This window comes from Oncorhynchus mykiss, unplaced genomic scaffold, assembly GCF_013265735.2.
Source record: "Oncorhynchus mykiss isolate Arlee unplaced genomic scaffold, USDA_OmykA_1.1 un_scaffold_213, whole genome shotgun sequence".
Classification (NCBI taxonomy): domain Eukaryota; kingdom Metazoa; phylum Chordata; class Actinopteri; order Salmoniformes; family Salmonidae; genus Oncorhynchus; species Oncorhynchus mykiss.
In genome coordinates this window covers 446,815-463,257 of record NW_023493684.1, presented here as the reverse complement: position 1 = coordinate 463,257, position 16,443 = coordinate 446,815, and the positions used below count along the sequence as shown (strand labels likewise).

Here is a 16,443-nt window from a genome sequence, read left to right as displayed (position 1 = left end):
ACCAGAATAAGTCAGAGATAAAACATGTATTTGGTGTATATAAGTACAGCTTAGATGTGTGTGTGTGTGTGTGTGTGTGTGTGTGTGTGTGTAGGTATCAGATGAGAGGTTGCTGGCCCAGCTGGTGTTGGTGCTGTTGGAGAGAAGCAGTCTGTTGCTCAACATCCCCAAATACACTGCAGAGATACACCGGTCAGTACACACACCGCATCACACATACACTGGTCAGGACACACACCGTATCACACATACACCGGTCAGGACACACACCGCATCACACATACACTGGTCAGGACACACACCGTATCACACATACACCGGTCAGTACACACACCGCATCACACATACAGGTTAGTTGAGATAATGTGTACATACTATAATACCACTACTATAATGTGTACATGAAGGTAGGGGTGAAGGGTACATGTATGTAGGGGTGAAGGGTACATGTATGTAGGGGTGAAGGGTACAGGTTAGTTGAGGTAATGTGTACATGTAGGTAGGGGTGAAGGGTACAGGTTAGTTGAGGTAATGTGTACATGTAGGTAGGGGTGAAGAGTACAGGTTAGTTGAGGTAATGTGTACATGTAGGTAGGGGTGAAGGGTACAGGTTAGTTGAGGTAATGTGTACATGTAGGTAGGGGTAAAGGGTACAGGTTAGTTGAGGTAATGTGTACATGTAGGTAGGGGTGAATGGTACAGGTTAGTCAAGGTAATGTGTAAATGTAGGTAGGGGTGAAGGGTACAGGTTAGTTGAGGTAATGTGTACATGTAGGTAGGGGTGAAGGGTACATGTAGGTAGGGGTGAAGGGTACAGGTTAGTTGAGGTAATGTGTACCCTTCACCCCTACCTACATGTACACATTACCTCAACTAACCTGTACCCTTCACCCCTACCTACATGTACCCTTCACCCCTACCTACATGTACATGTAGGTAGGGGTGAAGGGTACAGGTTAGTTGAGGTAATGTGTACGTGTAGGTAGGGGTGAAGGGTACAGGTTAGTTGAGGTAATGTGTACATGTAGGTAGGGGTGAAGGTTACATGTACGTAGGGATGAAGGGTACAGGTTAGTCGAGGTAATGTGTACATGTAGGTAGGGGTGAAGGGTACATGTAGGTAGGGGTGAAGGGTACAGGTTAGTCGAGGTAATGTGTACATGTAGGTAGGGGTGAAGGGTACATGTAGGTAGGGGTGAAGGGTACAGGTTAGTTGAGGTAATGTGTACATGTAGGTAGGGGTGAAGGGTACAGGTTAGTTAAGGTAATGTGTACATGTAGGTAGGGGTGAAGGGTACTGGTTAGTTAAGGTAATGTGTACATGTAGGTAGGGGTGAAGGGTACAGGTTAGTCGAGGTAATGTGTACATGTAGGTAGGGGTGAAGTGACTATGCATAGATCATAAACAGTGAGTATTTATTTATTTTATTTATCCTTTATTTAACTAGTCAAGTCAGTTACGAACAAATAATTATTTACAATGACTGCCTACCAAAAGGCCTCCTGCGGAGACGGGGTTAGGGTTAGGGCGGGGTTAGGGTTAGGGGTTGGGGTTAGGGTTAGGACGGGGTTAGGGTTAGGACGGGGTTAGGGTTAGGGCGGGGTTAGGGTTAGGGCGGGGTTAGGGTTAGGACGGGGTTAGGGTTAGGACGGGGTTAGGGTTAGGGTTAGGGCGGGGTTAGGGTTAGGACGGGGTTAGGGTTAGGGCGGGGTTAGGGTTAGGGCGGGGTTAGGGTTAGGACGGGGTTAGGGTTAGGGGTTAGGGTTAGGACGGGGTTAGGGTTAGGGTTAGGACGGGGTTAGGGTTAGGGGTTGGGGTTAGGGTTAGGACGGGGTTAGGGTTAGGGCGGGGTTAGGGTTAGGGCGGGGTTAGGGTTAGGACGGGGTTAGGGTTAGGGCGGGGTTAGGGTTAGGGCGGGGTTAGGGTTAGGACGGGGTTAGGGTTAGGATGGGGTTAGGGTTAGGGCGGGGTTAGGGTTAGGGCGGGGTTAGGGTTAGGGTTAGGGGTTAGGGTTAGGACGGGGTTAGGGTTAGGACGGGGTTAGGGTTAGGGTTAGGGGTTGGGGTTAGGGTTAGGGTTAGGACGGGGTTAGGGTTAGGACGGGGTTAGGGTTAGGGTTAGGGGTTGGGGTTAGGGTTAGGGTTAGGACGGGGTTAGGGTTAGGGTTAGGGGTTAGGGTTAGGGTTAGGACGGGGTTAGGGTTAGGACGGGGTTAGGGTTAGGGTTAGGGGTTGGGGTTAGGGTTAGGGTTAGGACGGGGTTAGGGTTAGGGCGGGGTTAGGGTTAGGACGGGGTTAGGGTTAGGGCGGGGTTAGGGTTAGGGCGGGGTTAGGGTTAGGACGGGGTTAGGGTTAGGACGGGGTTAGGGTTAGGGGTTGGGGTTAGGGTTAGGACGGGGTTAGGGGTTGGGGTTAGGGTTAGGACGGGGTTAGGGTTAGGACGGGGGCCTGGGATTAAAAAACTCAAATAAATCAACGTAGCAGCAGTGTACAAAACAAATGGAGGTCAATGTAATTGTCTGGATTCAGCAGTGATCTGAGAGAGGTGTCAATGGGCTGACTGAACGCTCTGAGGGACTCTGGGTTGAGGTCAGTGATAAAGTAGTCTACAGTACTACTGCCAAGGGATGAGGTCAGGTGATTGTGTACCTACCGTAAGAGTCCCATAGTACCATTGACTATGTACAGACCCAGCGTGCGACAAAGCTGCAGGAGTTGTGACCCGTTTTTGTTGGTTATGTTGTCGTTGTTGTGCCTAGGGGCGCATATGGTGGAGGGAATGCTGTCACTTCCAGGCAGGTGTTTGTCTCCCTGGGTGCTGAGGGTGTCAGATTCTTGTCCCGTTCTGGCATTTTGGTCTCCACAGTCCCTGGGCCTGGAAATTGTTTATCTCCCCTTGTAGGATGACAATGTCTGTATTTCACATTTCTTTGATGAAGTCTGGGTTCCTGTTCAGACCTTGTATATTCCAGGATGAGATAGTAAAAGCTTTGTGTTCCATAGTGTCTTCCATAGTGTCTAGTGTCATAGTGTCTACCAATCTGCGTGCCACTTGTGGTTTTCATATGTACATTTTTGTGAGTTTAATTTCATTTATAATAATGTCTTCATATTTCAATGTTCTACTGCTCGAGCTCCTCTTCCTCTTATAGAATATTATCTCAAAAGTATTATGGAGCTCCTACCTGAATATAAAACAGTTCCGGAACCCAAAATGAGTTCCGGAACCTATTCCAGTCCAAGTCAACCACTGATAAGAAGTAATCAGGTAGGGCTATTTTATGATGTTTCCACTGGATCAGAGCATGAAAGGTTTCTCTTTCACTCTGAGTAGTTATTGTTGGATAATAAGAACCTAACATCAAAAAAGGAGAGAGGACCTCTGGCAGTCTCTATGGGGGTACCACAGGGTTCAATTCTCGGGCTGACTCTTTTCTCTGTATATACCAACGATGTCGTTCTTGCAGCGGGTGATTCCCTGATCCACCTCTACACAGACGACACCATTCTGTATACATCTGGCCCTTCTTTGGACACTGTGTTAACAAACCTCCAAACGAGCTTCAATGCCATACAACACTCCTTCCGTGGCCTCCAACTGCTCTTAAACGCTAGTAAAACTAAATGCATGCTCTTCAACCGATCACTACCCGCCCGTCTTTGCTAGGTAAAGCTCCGCCTTATTTCAGCTCACTGGTCACCATAACACCCACCTGTAGCACGCGCTCCAGCGGGTATATCACAATGGTCGTCCCCAAAGCCAGCACCCCCTTTGGCTGCCTTTCCTTCCAGTTCTCTGCTGCCAGTGACTGGAACGAATTGCAAAAATTGCTGAAGTTGGAGACATATCTCCCTCAATAACTTTAAGCATCAGCTAACTGAGCAGCTTACCGACCGCTGCAGCTGTCACTCCAGTGTTAATTTGCTAAATTGTAGTTACTTTGCTACTATGGCCTATTTATTGCCTTACCTCACTAATCCTACTACATTTGCACACACTGTATATAGACTTTTTTCTATTGTGTTATTGACTGTACGTTTGTTTATTCCATGTGTAACTCTGTGTTGTTGTTTGTGTCGCACTGCTTTGCTTTATCTTGGCCAGGTCGCAGATGTAAATGAGAACTTGTTCTCAACTGGCCACCTGGTTAAATAAAGGGGAAATAAAATACAAAATAAAGGGATGGTCTGTGTGGAAGATTAGGTGACTGACATTCCCCTTTTTGTAGCAGTCAGCAAAAAGTGTTTCTGGATTGTCCATGAGGAGCTTCTCTCTGTACTCTCTCGGTGCCTTGTCATGTTTAATATCTAAGGGGTACTGTACTGTGGTGATCTCTTCACAGTGCCCTGTAGACGATGTGGAGGGGGTTACCCTGTATATGTCCTTGTAAAATAATCCACCTTTTATACAACCCTCAGTCTATCTTTTGGAAAAACATGCTGAACAATTCAGGAGCTCATCTGCTCATTAACTCTCTATCTTTCCACTCTCTCTTTCACTCTCCTCTCTCTCTCTCGTTTCTCTCTCTCGCTCTCGTTTCTCTCTCTTGTTTCTCTCTCATTTCTCTCTCTCTCTCGGTTCTCTTTTGATTTTCTCTCTTGTTTCTCTCTCTAGAGTTTTTAGCCACCACTTGTTGAAGCTGTGTAAGCTCCACCCCTCTCTGGTTGTGGACCAATCACGGGAGCTGCTGGAGTTTGCTGGAACCACCACTAACATCCACAGCAAAGAAGACCTGTACACACATGTGGTGAGAACTATATACTATACACTATAAAATACACACATGTGGTGAGAACTATATACTATACACTATAATATACACACATGTGGTGAGAACTATATACTATACACTATAATATACACACATGTGGTGAGAACTATACACTATACACTATAATATACACACATGTGGTGAGAACTATATACTATAATATACACACGTGGTGAGAACTATACACTATAATATACACACATGTGGCGAGAACTATATACTATACACCATAATATACACACATGTGGTGAGAACTATATACTATATACAGTGGGGCAAAAAAGTATTTAGTCAGCCACCAATTGTGCAAGTTCTCCCACTTAAAAAGATGAGAGAGGCCTGTAATTTTCATCATAGGTACACTTCAACTATGACAGACAAAATGAGAAAAAAAATCCAGAAAATCACATTGTAGGATTTTTAAAGAATTTATTTTCAAATTATGGTGGAAAATAAGTATTTGGTCAATAACAAAAGTTTATCTCAATACTTTGTTATATACCCTTTGTTGGCAATGACAGAGGTCAAACGTTTTCTGTAAGTCAGTCTTCACAAGGTTTACTATACACATAATATAAACACTGATATACACTCTACTATACACACTATACTATACACACTGATATACACATACTATACACACTGATATACACACTATACTATACACACTGATATACACACTACTATACACACTGATATTCACACTATGATATAAACAATATACTATACACACTCTACTATACACACTACACACACTATGCTATACACACTCACACACACTCACACTAGAGAAACCTTTACAGACACATGGTGACAGATCGAGACTGTGTGTGCCTGTGTGTGTCTGTGTGTGCGTGCTAGGTGTGGGTGCTAGGTGAGTACCTGTCGGTGTCATTTGACTCTCGGTGTTCCGTGGATCTGGTTACTTCCTGTTTCGAGGCATTGGAGGCAGTCCTCTTCGAGATCACTTCCTCTGGAAGCCCCTCCCCCAGGGTGGTTACCTCCTTACTGAGCGCGCTTGCTAAACTGGCTTCCCGTTCCCACGACCTCATACCCAGGTAACACACACACAATGGGCTTCTCGTTCCCACGACCTCATACCCAGATAACACACACACACAATGGGTTTCTCGTTCCCACGACCTCATACTCAGGTAACACACACACACACACAATGGGCTTCTCGTTCCCACGACCTCATACCCAGGTAACACACACACAATGGGCTTCTCGTTCCCACGACCTCATACCCAGATAACACACACACACAATGGGTTTCTCGTTCCCACGACCTCATACTCAGGTAACACACACACACACAATGGGCTTCCCGTTCCCACGACCTCATACTCAGGTAACACACACACACACACACACACACACACAATGGGCTTCCCGTTCCCACGACCTCATACCCAGGTAACACACACACACACAATGGGCTTCCCGTTCCCACGACCTCATACTCAGGTAACACACACACACACACACACACACACACACACACAATGGGCTTTCAGAGTGTTGCATTATAGGTTTGAAATGGAACTTCAAATCGCTCTAGTGGCTCCCTACCTACTGCACCATGCAGCCATCAGGCCTACAGGCTCACTGCTGTAGTAGCTCCCTACCTACTGCACCATGCAGCCATCAGGCCTACAGGCTCACTGCTGTAGTAGCTCCCTACCTACTGCACCATGTAGCCATCAGGCCTACAGGCTCACTGCTGTAGTAGCTCCCTACCTACTGCACCATGCAGCCATCAGGCCTACAGGCTCACTGCTGTAGTAGCTCCCTACCTACTGCACCATGCAGCCATCAGGCCTACAGGCTCACTGCTGTAGTAGCTCCCTACCTACTGCACCATGCAGCCATCAGGCCTACTGCACCATGCAGCCATCAGGCCTACTGTACCATGCAGCCATCAGGCCTACTGCACCATGCAGCCATCAGGCCTACTGTACCATGCAGCCATCAGGCCTACAGGCTCACTGCTGTAGTAGCTCCCTACCTACTGTACCATGCAGCCATCAGGCCTACAGGCTCACTGCTGTAGTAGCTCCCTACCTACTGCACCATGCAGCCATCAGGCCTACAGGCTCACTGCTGTAGTAGCTCCCTACCTACTGCACCATGCAGCCATCAGGCCTACAGGCTCACTGCTGTAGTAGCTCCCTACCTACTGTACCATGCAGCCATCAGGCCTACAGGCTCACTGCTGTAGTAGCTCCCTACCTACTGCACCATGCAGCCATCAGGCCTACAGGCTCACTGCTGTAGTAGCTCCCTACCTACTGTACCATGCAGCCATCAGGCCTACAGGCTCACTGCTGTAGTAGCTCCCTACCTACTGCACCATGCAGCAATCAGGCCTACAGGCTCACTGCTGTAGTAGCTCCCTACCTACTGTACCATGCAGCCATCAGGCCTACAGGCTCACTGCTGTAGTAGCTCCCTACCTACTGCACCATGCAGCCATCAGGCCTACAGGCTCACTGCTGTAGTAGCTCCCTACCTACTGCACCATGCAGCCATCAGGCCTACAGGCTCACTGCTGTAGTAGCTCCCTACCTACTGCACCATGCAGCCATCAGGCCTACAGGCTCACTGCTGTAGTAGCTCCCTACCTACTGTACCATGCAGCCATCAGGCCTACAGGCTCACTGCTGTAGTAGCTCCCTACCTACTGTACCATGCAGCCATCAGGCCTACAGGCTCACTGCTGTAGTAGCTCCCTACCTACTGTACCATGCAGCCATCAGGCCTACAGGCTCACTGCTGTAGTAGCTCCCTACCTACTGCACCATGCAGCCATCAGGCCTACAGGCTCACTGCTGTAGTAGCTCCCTACCTACTGCACCATGCAGCCATCAGGCCTACAGGCTCACTGCTGTAGTAGCTCCCTACCTACTGCACCATGCAGCCATCAGGCCTACAGGCTCACTGCTGTAGTAGCTCCCTACCTACTGTACCATGCAGCCATCAGGCCTACAGGCTCACTGCTGTAGTAGCTCCCTACCTACTGTACCATGCAGCCATCAGGCCTACAGGCTCACTGCTGTAGTAGCTCCCTACCTACTGTACCCTGCAGCCATCAGGCCTACAGGCTCACTGCTGTAGTAGCTCCCTACCTACTGTACCCTGCAGCCATCAGGCCTACAGGCTCACTGCTGTAGTAGCTCCCTACCTACTGTACCCTGCAGCCATCAGGCCTACAGGCTCACTACTGTAGTAGCTCCCTACCTACTGCACCAGGCAGCCATCAGGCCTACAGGCTCACTGCTGTAGTAGCTCCCTACCTACTGTACCATGCAGCCATCAGGCCTACAGGCTCACTGCTGTAGTAGCTCCCTACCTACTGTACCCTGCAGCCATCAGGGCTACAGGCTCACTGCTGTAGTATCTCCCTACCTACTGTACCCTGCAGCCATCAGGCCTACAGGCTCACTGCTGTAGTAGCTCCCTACCTACTGTACCATGCAGCCATCAGGCCTACAGGCTCACTGCTGTAGTAGCTCCCTACCTACTGTACCCTGCAGCCATCAGGCCTACAGGCTCACTGCTGTAGTAGCTCCCTACCTACTGTACCATGCAGCCATCAGTCCTACTGCACCATGCAGCCATCAGGGCTACAGTCACAAATTACACACACTATAGCCAGTCACTACAGCCGTTCGTGTGTGTGTGCGCGTGTGTGTGTGTGTGTGCGTGTGTGTGTGTGTGTATGTAGGGTTTCTCTGTTCCTCTCTAAGCTTCGTAGCGGAGCAGTCTCCTGGTGTGGCAGTGAGGAGGATGTTGTCGCCGTAGTGACCAGAGGGGAGGAGTTATGGTCGCTGCTGAAACTTCCGAGCGTGGCGCTGAGTGTTCTAACCCCGCCTTCCCTCGCCACCTCCCCCCGCTGGCACCGAGATGCCAACGCAACGCTGCCACCTCGACTCAGAACACTGACTGGCCTCACAGACACACGCTAAAATATAATCACACATAGACCTTAAATCATTTATGTTCAGTAAATATACTGTATGTTTTCAATATCTTGTTATTATACAGTGAGGGCCAAAAGTATTGGGACAGTGACATATTCTTTTGTTGTGCACAACATAATCTGAAACACAACCAAAACAAACAGGAAATACATCGAACACGTTTGTAGAGTTACAAGCTTGATGTAGTTATTGAGTGCTAGGAATATGGGACCAAATACTAAATGTTTGACTGATGTACTACACAAGTGAATTTTTCCCAATGCTTTTGGTCCCCTAAAATGGGGGGGACTATGTACAAAAAATGCTGTAATTTCTAAATGTTTCACCTGATATGGATGGGAATAGCCTCAAATTAAAGCTGACATTCTGCACTTTAACCTCAGTCATTGTATCAACGTGTTGGAGTACAGAGCCTAAACAACAACATGTCACTGTTCCAATACTTTGATCTCTGTATTTGTTTACACACACACACATTTTATAGATCTGTTTAAATCAACAGTTTCTCTGATAGAAGATCATAGATACAGGAATGACTGAGCCATCTAGATATAGTTATACTAGACAGGACTGACTGAGACATCTAGATATAGTTATACTAGACAGGACTGACTGAGCCATCTAGATACAGTTATACTAGACAGGACTGACTGAGCCATCTAGATACAGTTAGCTCAGTCAGTCCTGTCTAGTATATCTATAATGACAGACATCTACAGTGCCTTCAGAAAGTCTACCTTTTTGTGTTACAGCCTGAATTTAAATGTAAAGGTGTCAGTATAAAGGTACCACAGTATTACTCCTTAAAGGTGTCAGTATAAAGGTACCACAGTATTACTCCTTAAAGGTGTCAGTATAAAGGTACCACAGTATTACCCCTTAAAGGTGTCAGTATAAAGGTACCACAGTATTACTCCTTAAAGGTGTCAGTATTACTCCTTAAAGGTGTCAGTATAAAGGTACCACAGTATTACTCCTTAAAGGTGTCAGTATAAAGGTACCACAGTATTACTCCTTAAAGGTGTCAGTATAAAGGTACCACAGTATTACTCCTTAAAGGTGTCAGTATAAAGGTACCACAGTATTACTCCTTAAAGGTGTCAGTATAAAGGTACCACAGTATTACTCCTTAAAGGTGTCAGTATAAAGGTACCACAGTATTACTCCTTAAAGGTGTCAGTATAAAGGTACCACAGTATTACCCCTTAAAGGTGTCAGTATAAAGGTACCACAGTATTACCCCTTAAAGGTGTCAGTATAAAGGTACCACAGTATTACTCCTTAAAGGTGTCAGTATAAAGGTACCACAGTATTACTCCTTAAAGGTGTCAGTATAAAGGCACCACAGTATTACTCCTTAAAGGTGTCAGTATAAAGGTGTCACAGTATTACTCCTTAAAGGTGTCAGTATAAAGGCACCACAGTATTACCCCGTAAAGGTGTCAGTATAAAGGTACCACAGTATTACTCCTTAAAGGTGTCAGTATAAAGGCACCACAGTATTACCCCGTAAAGGTGTCAGTATAAAGGTACCACAGTATTACTCCTTAAAGGTGTCAGTATAAAGGCACCACAGTATTACTCATTAAAGGTGTCAGTATAAAGGGACCACAGTGTTACTCCTTAAAGGTGTCAGTATAAAGGTACCACAGTATTACCCCTTAAAGGTGTCAGTATAAAGGTACCACAGTATTACTCCTTAAAGGTGTCAGTATTACTCCTTAAAGGTGTCAGTATAAAGGTACCACAGTATTACTCCTTAAAGGTGTCAGTATAAAGGTACCACAGTATTACTCCTTAAAGGTGTCAGTATAAAGGTACCACAGTATTACTCCTTAAAGGTGTCAATATAAAGGTACCACAGTATTACTCCTTAAAGGTGTCAATATAAAGGTACCACAGTATTACTCCTTAAAGGTGTCAGTATAAATGTACCACAGTATTACTCCTTAAAGGTGTCAGTATAAAGGTACCACAGTATTACTCCTTAAAGGTGTCAGTATAAAGGTACCACAGTATTACTCCTTAAAGGTGTCAGTATAAAGGTACCACAGTATTACTCCTTAAAGGTGTCAGTATAAAGGTGTCACAGTATTACTCCTTAAAGGTGTCAGTATAAAGGTGTCACAGTATTACTCCTTAAAGGTGTCAGTATAAAGGTACCACAGTATTACTCCTTAAAGGTGTCAGTATAAAGGTACCACAGTATTACTCCTTAAAGGTGTCAGTATAAAGGTACCACAGTATTACTCCTTAAAGGTGTCAGTATAAAGGTACCACAGTATTACTCCTTAAAGGTGTCAGTATAAAGGTACCACAGTATTACCCCGTAAAGGTGTCAGTATAAAGGCACCACAGTATTACCCCGTAAAGGTGTCAGTATAAAGGTACCACAGTATTACTCCTTAAAGGTGTCAGTATAAAGGCACCACAGTATTACTCATTAAAGGTGTCAGTATAAAGGTACCACAGTGTTACTCCTTAAAGGTGTCAGTATAAAGGTACCACAGTATTACTCCTTAAAGGTGTCAGTATAAAAGTACCACAGTATTACTCCTTAAAGGTGTCAGTATAAAGGTACCACAGTATTACTCCTTAAAGGTGTCAGTATAAAGGTACCACAGTATTACTCCTTAAAGGTGTCAGTATTACTCCTTAAAGGAGTCAGTATAAAGGTACCAGAGTATTACTCCTTAAAGGTGTCAGTATTACTCCTTAAAGGTGTCAGTATAAAGGTACCACAGTATTACTCCGTAAAGGTGTCAGTATAAAGGTACCACAGTATTACTCCTTAAAGGTACCACAGTATTACTCCTTAAAGGTGTCAGTATAAAGGTACCACAGTATTACTCCTTAAAGGTGTCAGTATAAAGGTACCACAGTATTACTCCTTAAAGGTGTCAGTATAAAGGTACCACAGTATTACTCCTTAAAGGTGTCAGTATAAAGGTGTCACAGTATTACTCCTTAAAGGTGTCAGTATAAAGGTGTCACAGTATTACTCCTTAAAGGTGTCAGTATAAAGGTACCACAGTATTACTCCTTAAAGGTGTCAGTATAAAGGTACCACAGTATTACTCCTTAAAGGTGTCAGTATGAAGGTACCACAGTATTACTCCTTAAAGGTGTCAGTATAAAGGTACCACAGTATTACCCCTTAAAGGTGTCAGTATAAAGGTACCACAGTATTACTCCTTAAAGGTGTCAGTATAAAGGTACCACAGTATTACTCCTTAAAGGTGTCAGTATAAAGGTACCACAGTATTACTCCTTAAAGGTGTCAGTATAAAGGTACCACAGTATTACTCCTTAAAGATGTCAATATAAAGGTACCACAGTATTACTCCTTAAAGGTGTCAATATAAAGGTACCACAGTATTACTCCTTAAAGGTGTCAGTATAAAGGTACCACAGTATTACTCCTTAAATGTGTCAGTATAAAGGTACCACAGTATTACTCCTTAAAGGTGTCAGTATAAAGGTACCACAGTATTACTCCTTAAAGGTGTCAGTATAAAGGTACCACAGTATTACCCCGTAAAGGTGTCAGTATAAAGGCACCACAGTATTACCCCGTAAAGGTGTCAGTATAAAGGTACCACAGTATTACTCCTTAAAGGTGTCAGTATAAAGGCACCACAGTATTACTCATTAAAGGTGTCAGTATAAAGGTACCACAGTGTTACTCCTTAAAGGTGTCAGTATAAAGGTACCACAGTATTACTCCTTAAAGGTGTCAGTATAAAAGTACCACAGTATTACTCCTTAAAGGTGTCAGTATAAAGGTACCACAGTATTACTCCTTAAAGGTGTCAGTATAAAGGTACCACAGTATTACTCCTTAAAGGTGTCAGTATTACTCCTTAAAGGTGTCAGTATAAAGGTACCAGAGTATTACTCCTTAAAGGTGTCAGTATTACTCCTTAAAGGTGTCAGTATAAAGGTACCACAGTATTACTCCCTAAAGGTGTCAGTATAAAGGTACCACAGTATTACTCCTTAAAGGTACCACAGTATTACTCCTTAAAGGTGTCAGTATAAAGGTACCACAGTATTACTCCTTAAAGGTGTCAGTATAAAGGTACCACAGTATTACTCCTTAAAGGTGTCAGTATAAAGGTACCACAGTATTACTCCTTAAAGGTGTCAGTATAAAGGTGTCACAGTATTACTCCTTAAAGGTGTCAGTATAAAGGTGTCACAGTATTACTCCTTAAAGGTGTCAGTATAAAGGTACCACAGTATTACTCCTTAAAGGTGTCAGTATAAAGGTACCACAGTATTACTCCTTAAAGGTGTCAGTATGAAGGTACCACAGTATTACTCCTTAAAGGTGTCAGTATAAAGGTACCACAGTATTACCCCTTAAAGGTGTCAGTATAAAGGTACCACAGTATTACTCCTTAAAGGTGTCAGTATAAAGGTACCACAGTATTACTCCTTAAAGGTGTCAGTATAAAGGTACCACAGTATTACTCCTTAAAGGTGTCAGTATAAAGGTACCACAGTATTACTCCTTAAAGATGTCAATATAAAGGTACCACAGTATTACTCCTTAAAGGTGTCAATATAAAGGTACCACAGTATTACTCCTTAAAGGTGTCAGTATAAAGGTACCACAGTATTACTCCTTAAAGGTGTCAGTATAAAGGTACCACAGTATTACTCCTTAAAGGTGTCAATATAAAGGTACCACAGTATTACTCCTTAAAGGTGTCAATATAAAGGTACCACAGTATTACTCCTTAAAGGTGTCAGTATAAAGGTACCACAGTATTACTCCTTAAAGGTGTCAGTATAAAGGTACCACAGCATTACTCCTTAAAGGTGTCAGTATAAAGGTACCACAGTATTACTCCTTAAAGGTGTCAGTATAAAGGTACCACAGTATTACTCCTTAAAGGTGTCAGTATAAAGGTACCACAGTATTACTCCTTAAAGGTGTCAGTATAAAGGTACCACAGTATTACCCCTTAAAGGTGTCAGTATAAAGGTACCACAGTATTACTCCTTAAAGGTGTCAGTATAAAGGTACCACAGTATTACTCCTTAAAGGTGTCAGTATAAAGGTACCACAGTATTACTCCTTAAAGGTGTCAATATAAAGGTACCACAGTATTACTCCTTAAAGGTGTCAATATAAAGGTACCACAGTATTACTCCTTAAAGGTGTCAGTATAAAGGTACCACAGTATTACTCCTTAAAGGTGTCAGTATAAAGGTACCACAGTATTACTCCTTAAAGGTGTCAGTATAAAGGTACCACAGTATTACTCCTTAAAGGTGTCAGTATAAAGGTACCACAGTATTACTCCTTAAAGGTGTCAGTATTACTCCTTAAAGGTACCACAGTATTGCTCCTTAAAGGTGTCAGTATTACTCCTTAAAGGTGTCAGTATAAAGGTACCACAGTATTACTCCTTAAAGGTGTCAGTATAAAGGTACCACAGTATTACTCCTTAAAGGTGTCAGTATAAAGGTACCACAGTATTACTCCTTAAAGGTGTCAGTATAAAGGTACCACAGTATTACTCCTTAAAGGTGTCAGTATAAAGGTACCACAGTATTACTCCTTAAAGGTGTCAATATTACTCCTTAAAGGTACCACAGTATTACTCCTTAAAGGTGTCAGTATTACTCCTTAAAGGTGTCAGTATAAAGGTACCACAGTATTACCCCTTAAAGGTGTCAGTATAAAGGTACCACAGTATTACTCCTTAAAGGTGTCAGTATAAAGGTACCACAGTATTACTCCTTAAAGGTGTCAGTATAAAGGTACCACAGTATTACTCCTTAAAGGTGTCAGTATAAAGGTACCACAGTATTACTCCTTAAAGGTGTCAGTATAAAGGTACCACAGTATTACTCCTTAAAGGTGTCAGTATAAAGGTACCACAGTATTACTAATTAAAGGTGTCAGTATAAAGGTACCACAGTATTACTCCTTAAAGGTGTCAGTATAAAGGTACCACAGTATTACTAATTAAAGGTGTCAGTATAAAGGTACCACAGTATTACTCCTTAAAGGTGTCAGTATAAAGGTACCACAGTATTACTAATTAAAGGTGTCAGTATAAAGGTACCACAGTATTACTCCTTAAAGGTGTCAGTATAAAGGTACCACAGTATTACTCCTTAAAGGTGTCAGTATAAAGGTACCACAGTATTACTCCTTAAAGGTGTCAGTATTACTCCTTAAAGGTACCACAGTATTACTCCTTAAAGGTGTCAGTATTACTCCTAAAAGGTGTCAGTATAAAGGTACCACAGTATTACTCCTTAAAGGTGTCAGTATAAAGGTACCACAGTATTACTCCTTAAAGGTGTCAGTATAAAGGTACCACAGTATTACTCCTTAAAGGTGTCAGTATAAAGGTACCACAGTATTACTAATTAAAGGTGTCAGTATAAAGGTACCACAGTATTACTCCTTAAAGGTGTCAGTATAAAGGTACCACAGTATTACTAATTAAAGGTGTCAGTTTAACGAGGTTGACTGTAGTGCAGGTCAGGTCTTCCTTCTGGTATTTGGAAGTTCACTGATTCCTGTCTCTAATTGTACAAAGACAGAGATCCTTCTGGTTGTTCACTGATTCCTGTTTCTAATTGGACAGAGGTCCTTCTGGTAGTTCACTGATTCCTGTCTCTAATTGGACAGAGATCCTTCTGGTAGTTCACTGAATCCTGTCTCTAATTGGACAGAGGTCCTTCTGGTAGTTCATTGATTCCTGTCTCTAATTGTACAAAGACAGAGATCCTTCTGGTAGTTGACTGACTCCTGTCTCTAATTGGACAAAGAGAAATATCCTTCTGGTAGCTCACTGATTCCTGTCTCTAATTGTACAAAGAGAAAGATCCTTCTGGTAGTTCATTGATTCCTGTCTCTAATTGGACAGAGGTCCTTCTGGTAGTTCACTGAATCCTGTCTCTAATTGGACAGAGGTCCTTCTGGTAGTTCATTGATTCCTGTCTCTAATTGTACAAAGACAGAGATCCTTCTGGTAGTTGACTGACTCCTGTCTCTAATTGGACAAAGAGAAAGATCCTTCTGGTAGCTCACTGATTCCTGTCTCTAATTGGACAAAGAGAAAGATCCTTCTGGTAGTTCACTGATTCCTGTTTTCTAATTGGACAGAGATCCTTCTGGTAGCTCACTGATTCCTGTCTCTAATTGGACAGAGATCCTTCTGGTAGCTCACTGATTCCTGTCTCTAATTGGACAAAGAGAAAGATCCTTCTGGTAGTTCATTGATTCCTGTTTTCTAATTGGACAGAGATTCAATTCAAATTTTATTGGTCACATACACATGGTTAGCAGATGTTAATGCGAGTGTGGTGAAATGCTTGTGCTTCTAGTTCCGACAATGCAGTAATAATCAACGAGTAATCTAACATTTTCACAACAACTACCTTATACACACAAGTGTAAGGGAATTAAGAATATGTACATAAAGATATATGGATGAGCGATGGCCATATATAACCCATATAAACATTATATTAAGTGGCATTGTTTAAAGTGACTAGTGATACATTTTAAATCAATTTTGAATTATTAAAGTGGCTGGAGTTGAGTCAGTGTGTTGGCAGCAGCCACTCAATGTTAGTGGTGGCTGTTTAACAGTCTGATGGCCTTGAGATAGAAGCTGTTTTTCAGTCTCTCGGTCCCAGCTTTGATGCACCTG

General features: G+C 43.5%; 1 protein-coding gene across 1 annotated transcript in view; it reads left to right on the top strand.

The window, feature by feature from the left end:
- The window catches only part of LOC110511822 (AP-5 complex subunit zeta-1-like), a 41,299-nt gene extending 32,164 nt beyond the window's left edge, over positions 1–9,135 (top strand). Inside the window, exons 14-17 of the mRNA XM_036972946.1 lie at positions 95–192; positions 4,616–4,748; positions 5,634–5,830; positions 8,503–9,135. Coding sequence (XP_036828841.1) covers positions 95–192; positions 4,616–4,748; positions 5,634–5,830; positions 8,503–8,743 — 669 coding nt within the window. The 3' untranslated portion in view covers positions 8,744–9,135. The remainder of the gene's footprint in view (positions 1–94; positions 193–4,615; positions 4,749–5,633; positions 5,831–8,502) is intronic.
- Positions 9,136–16,443: the final 7,308 nt, after the last annotated feature.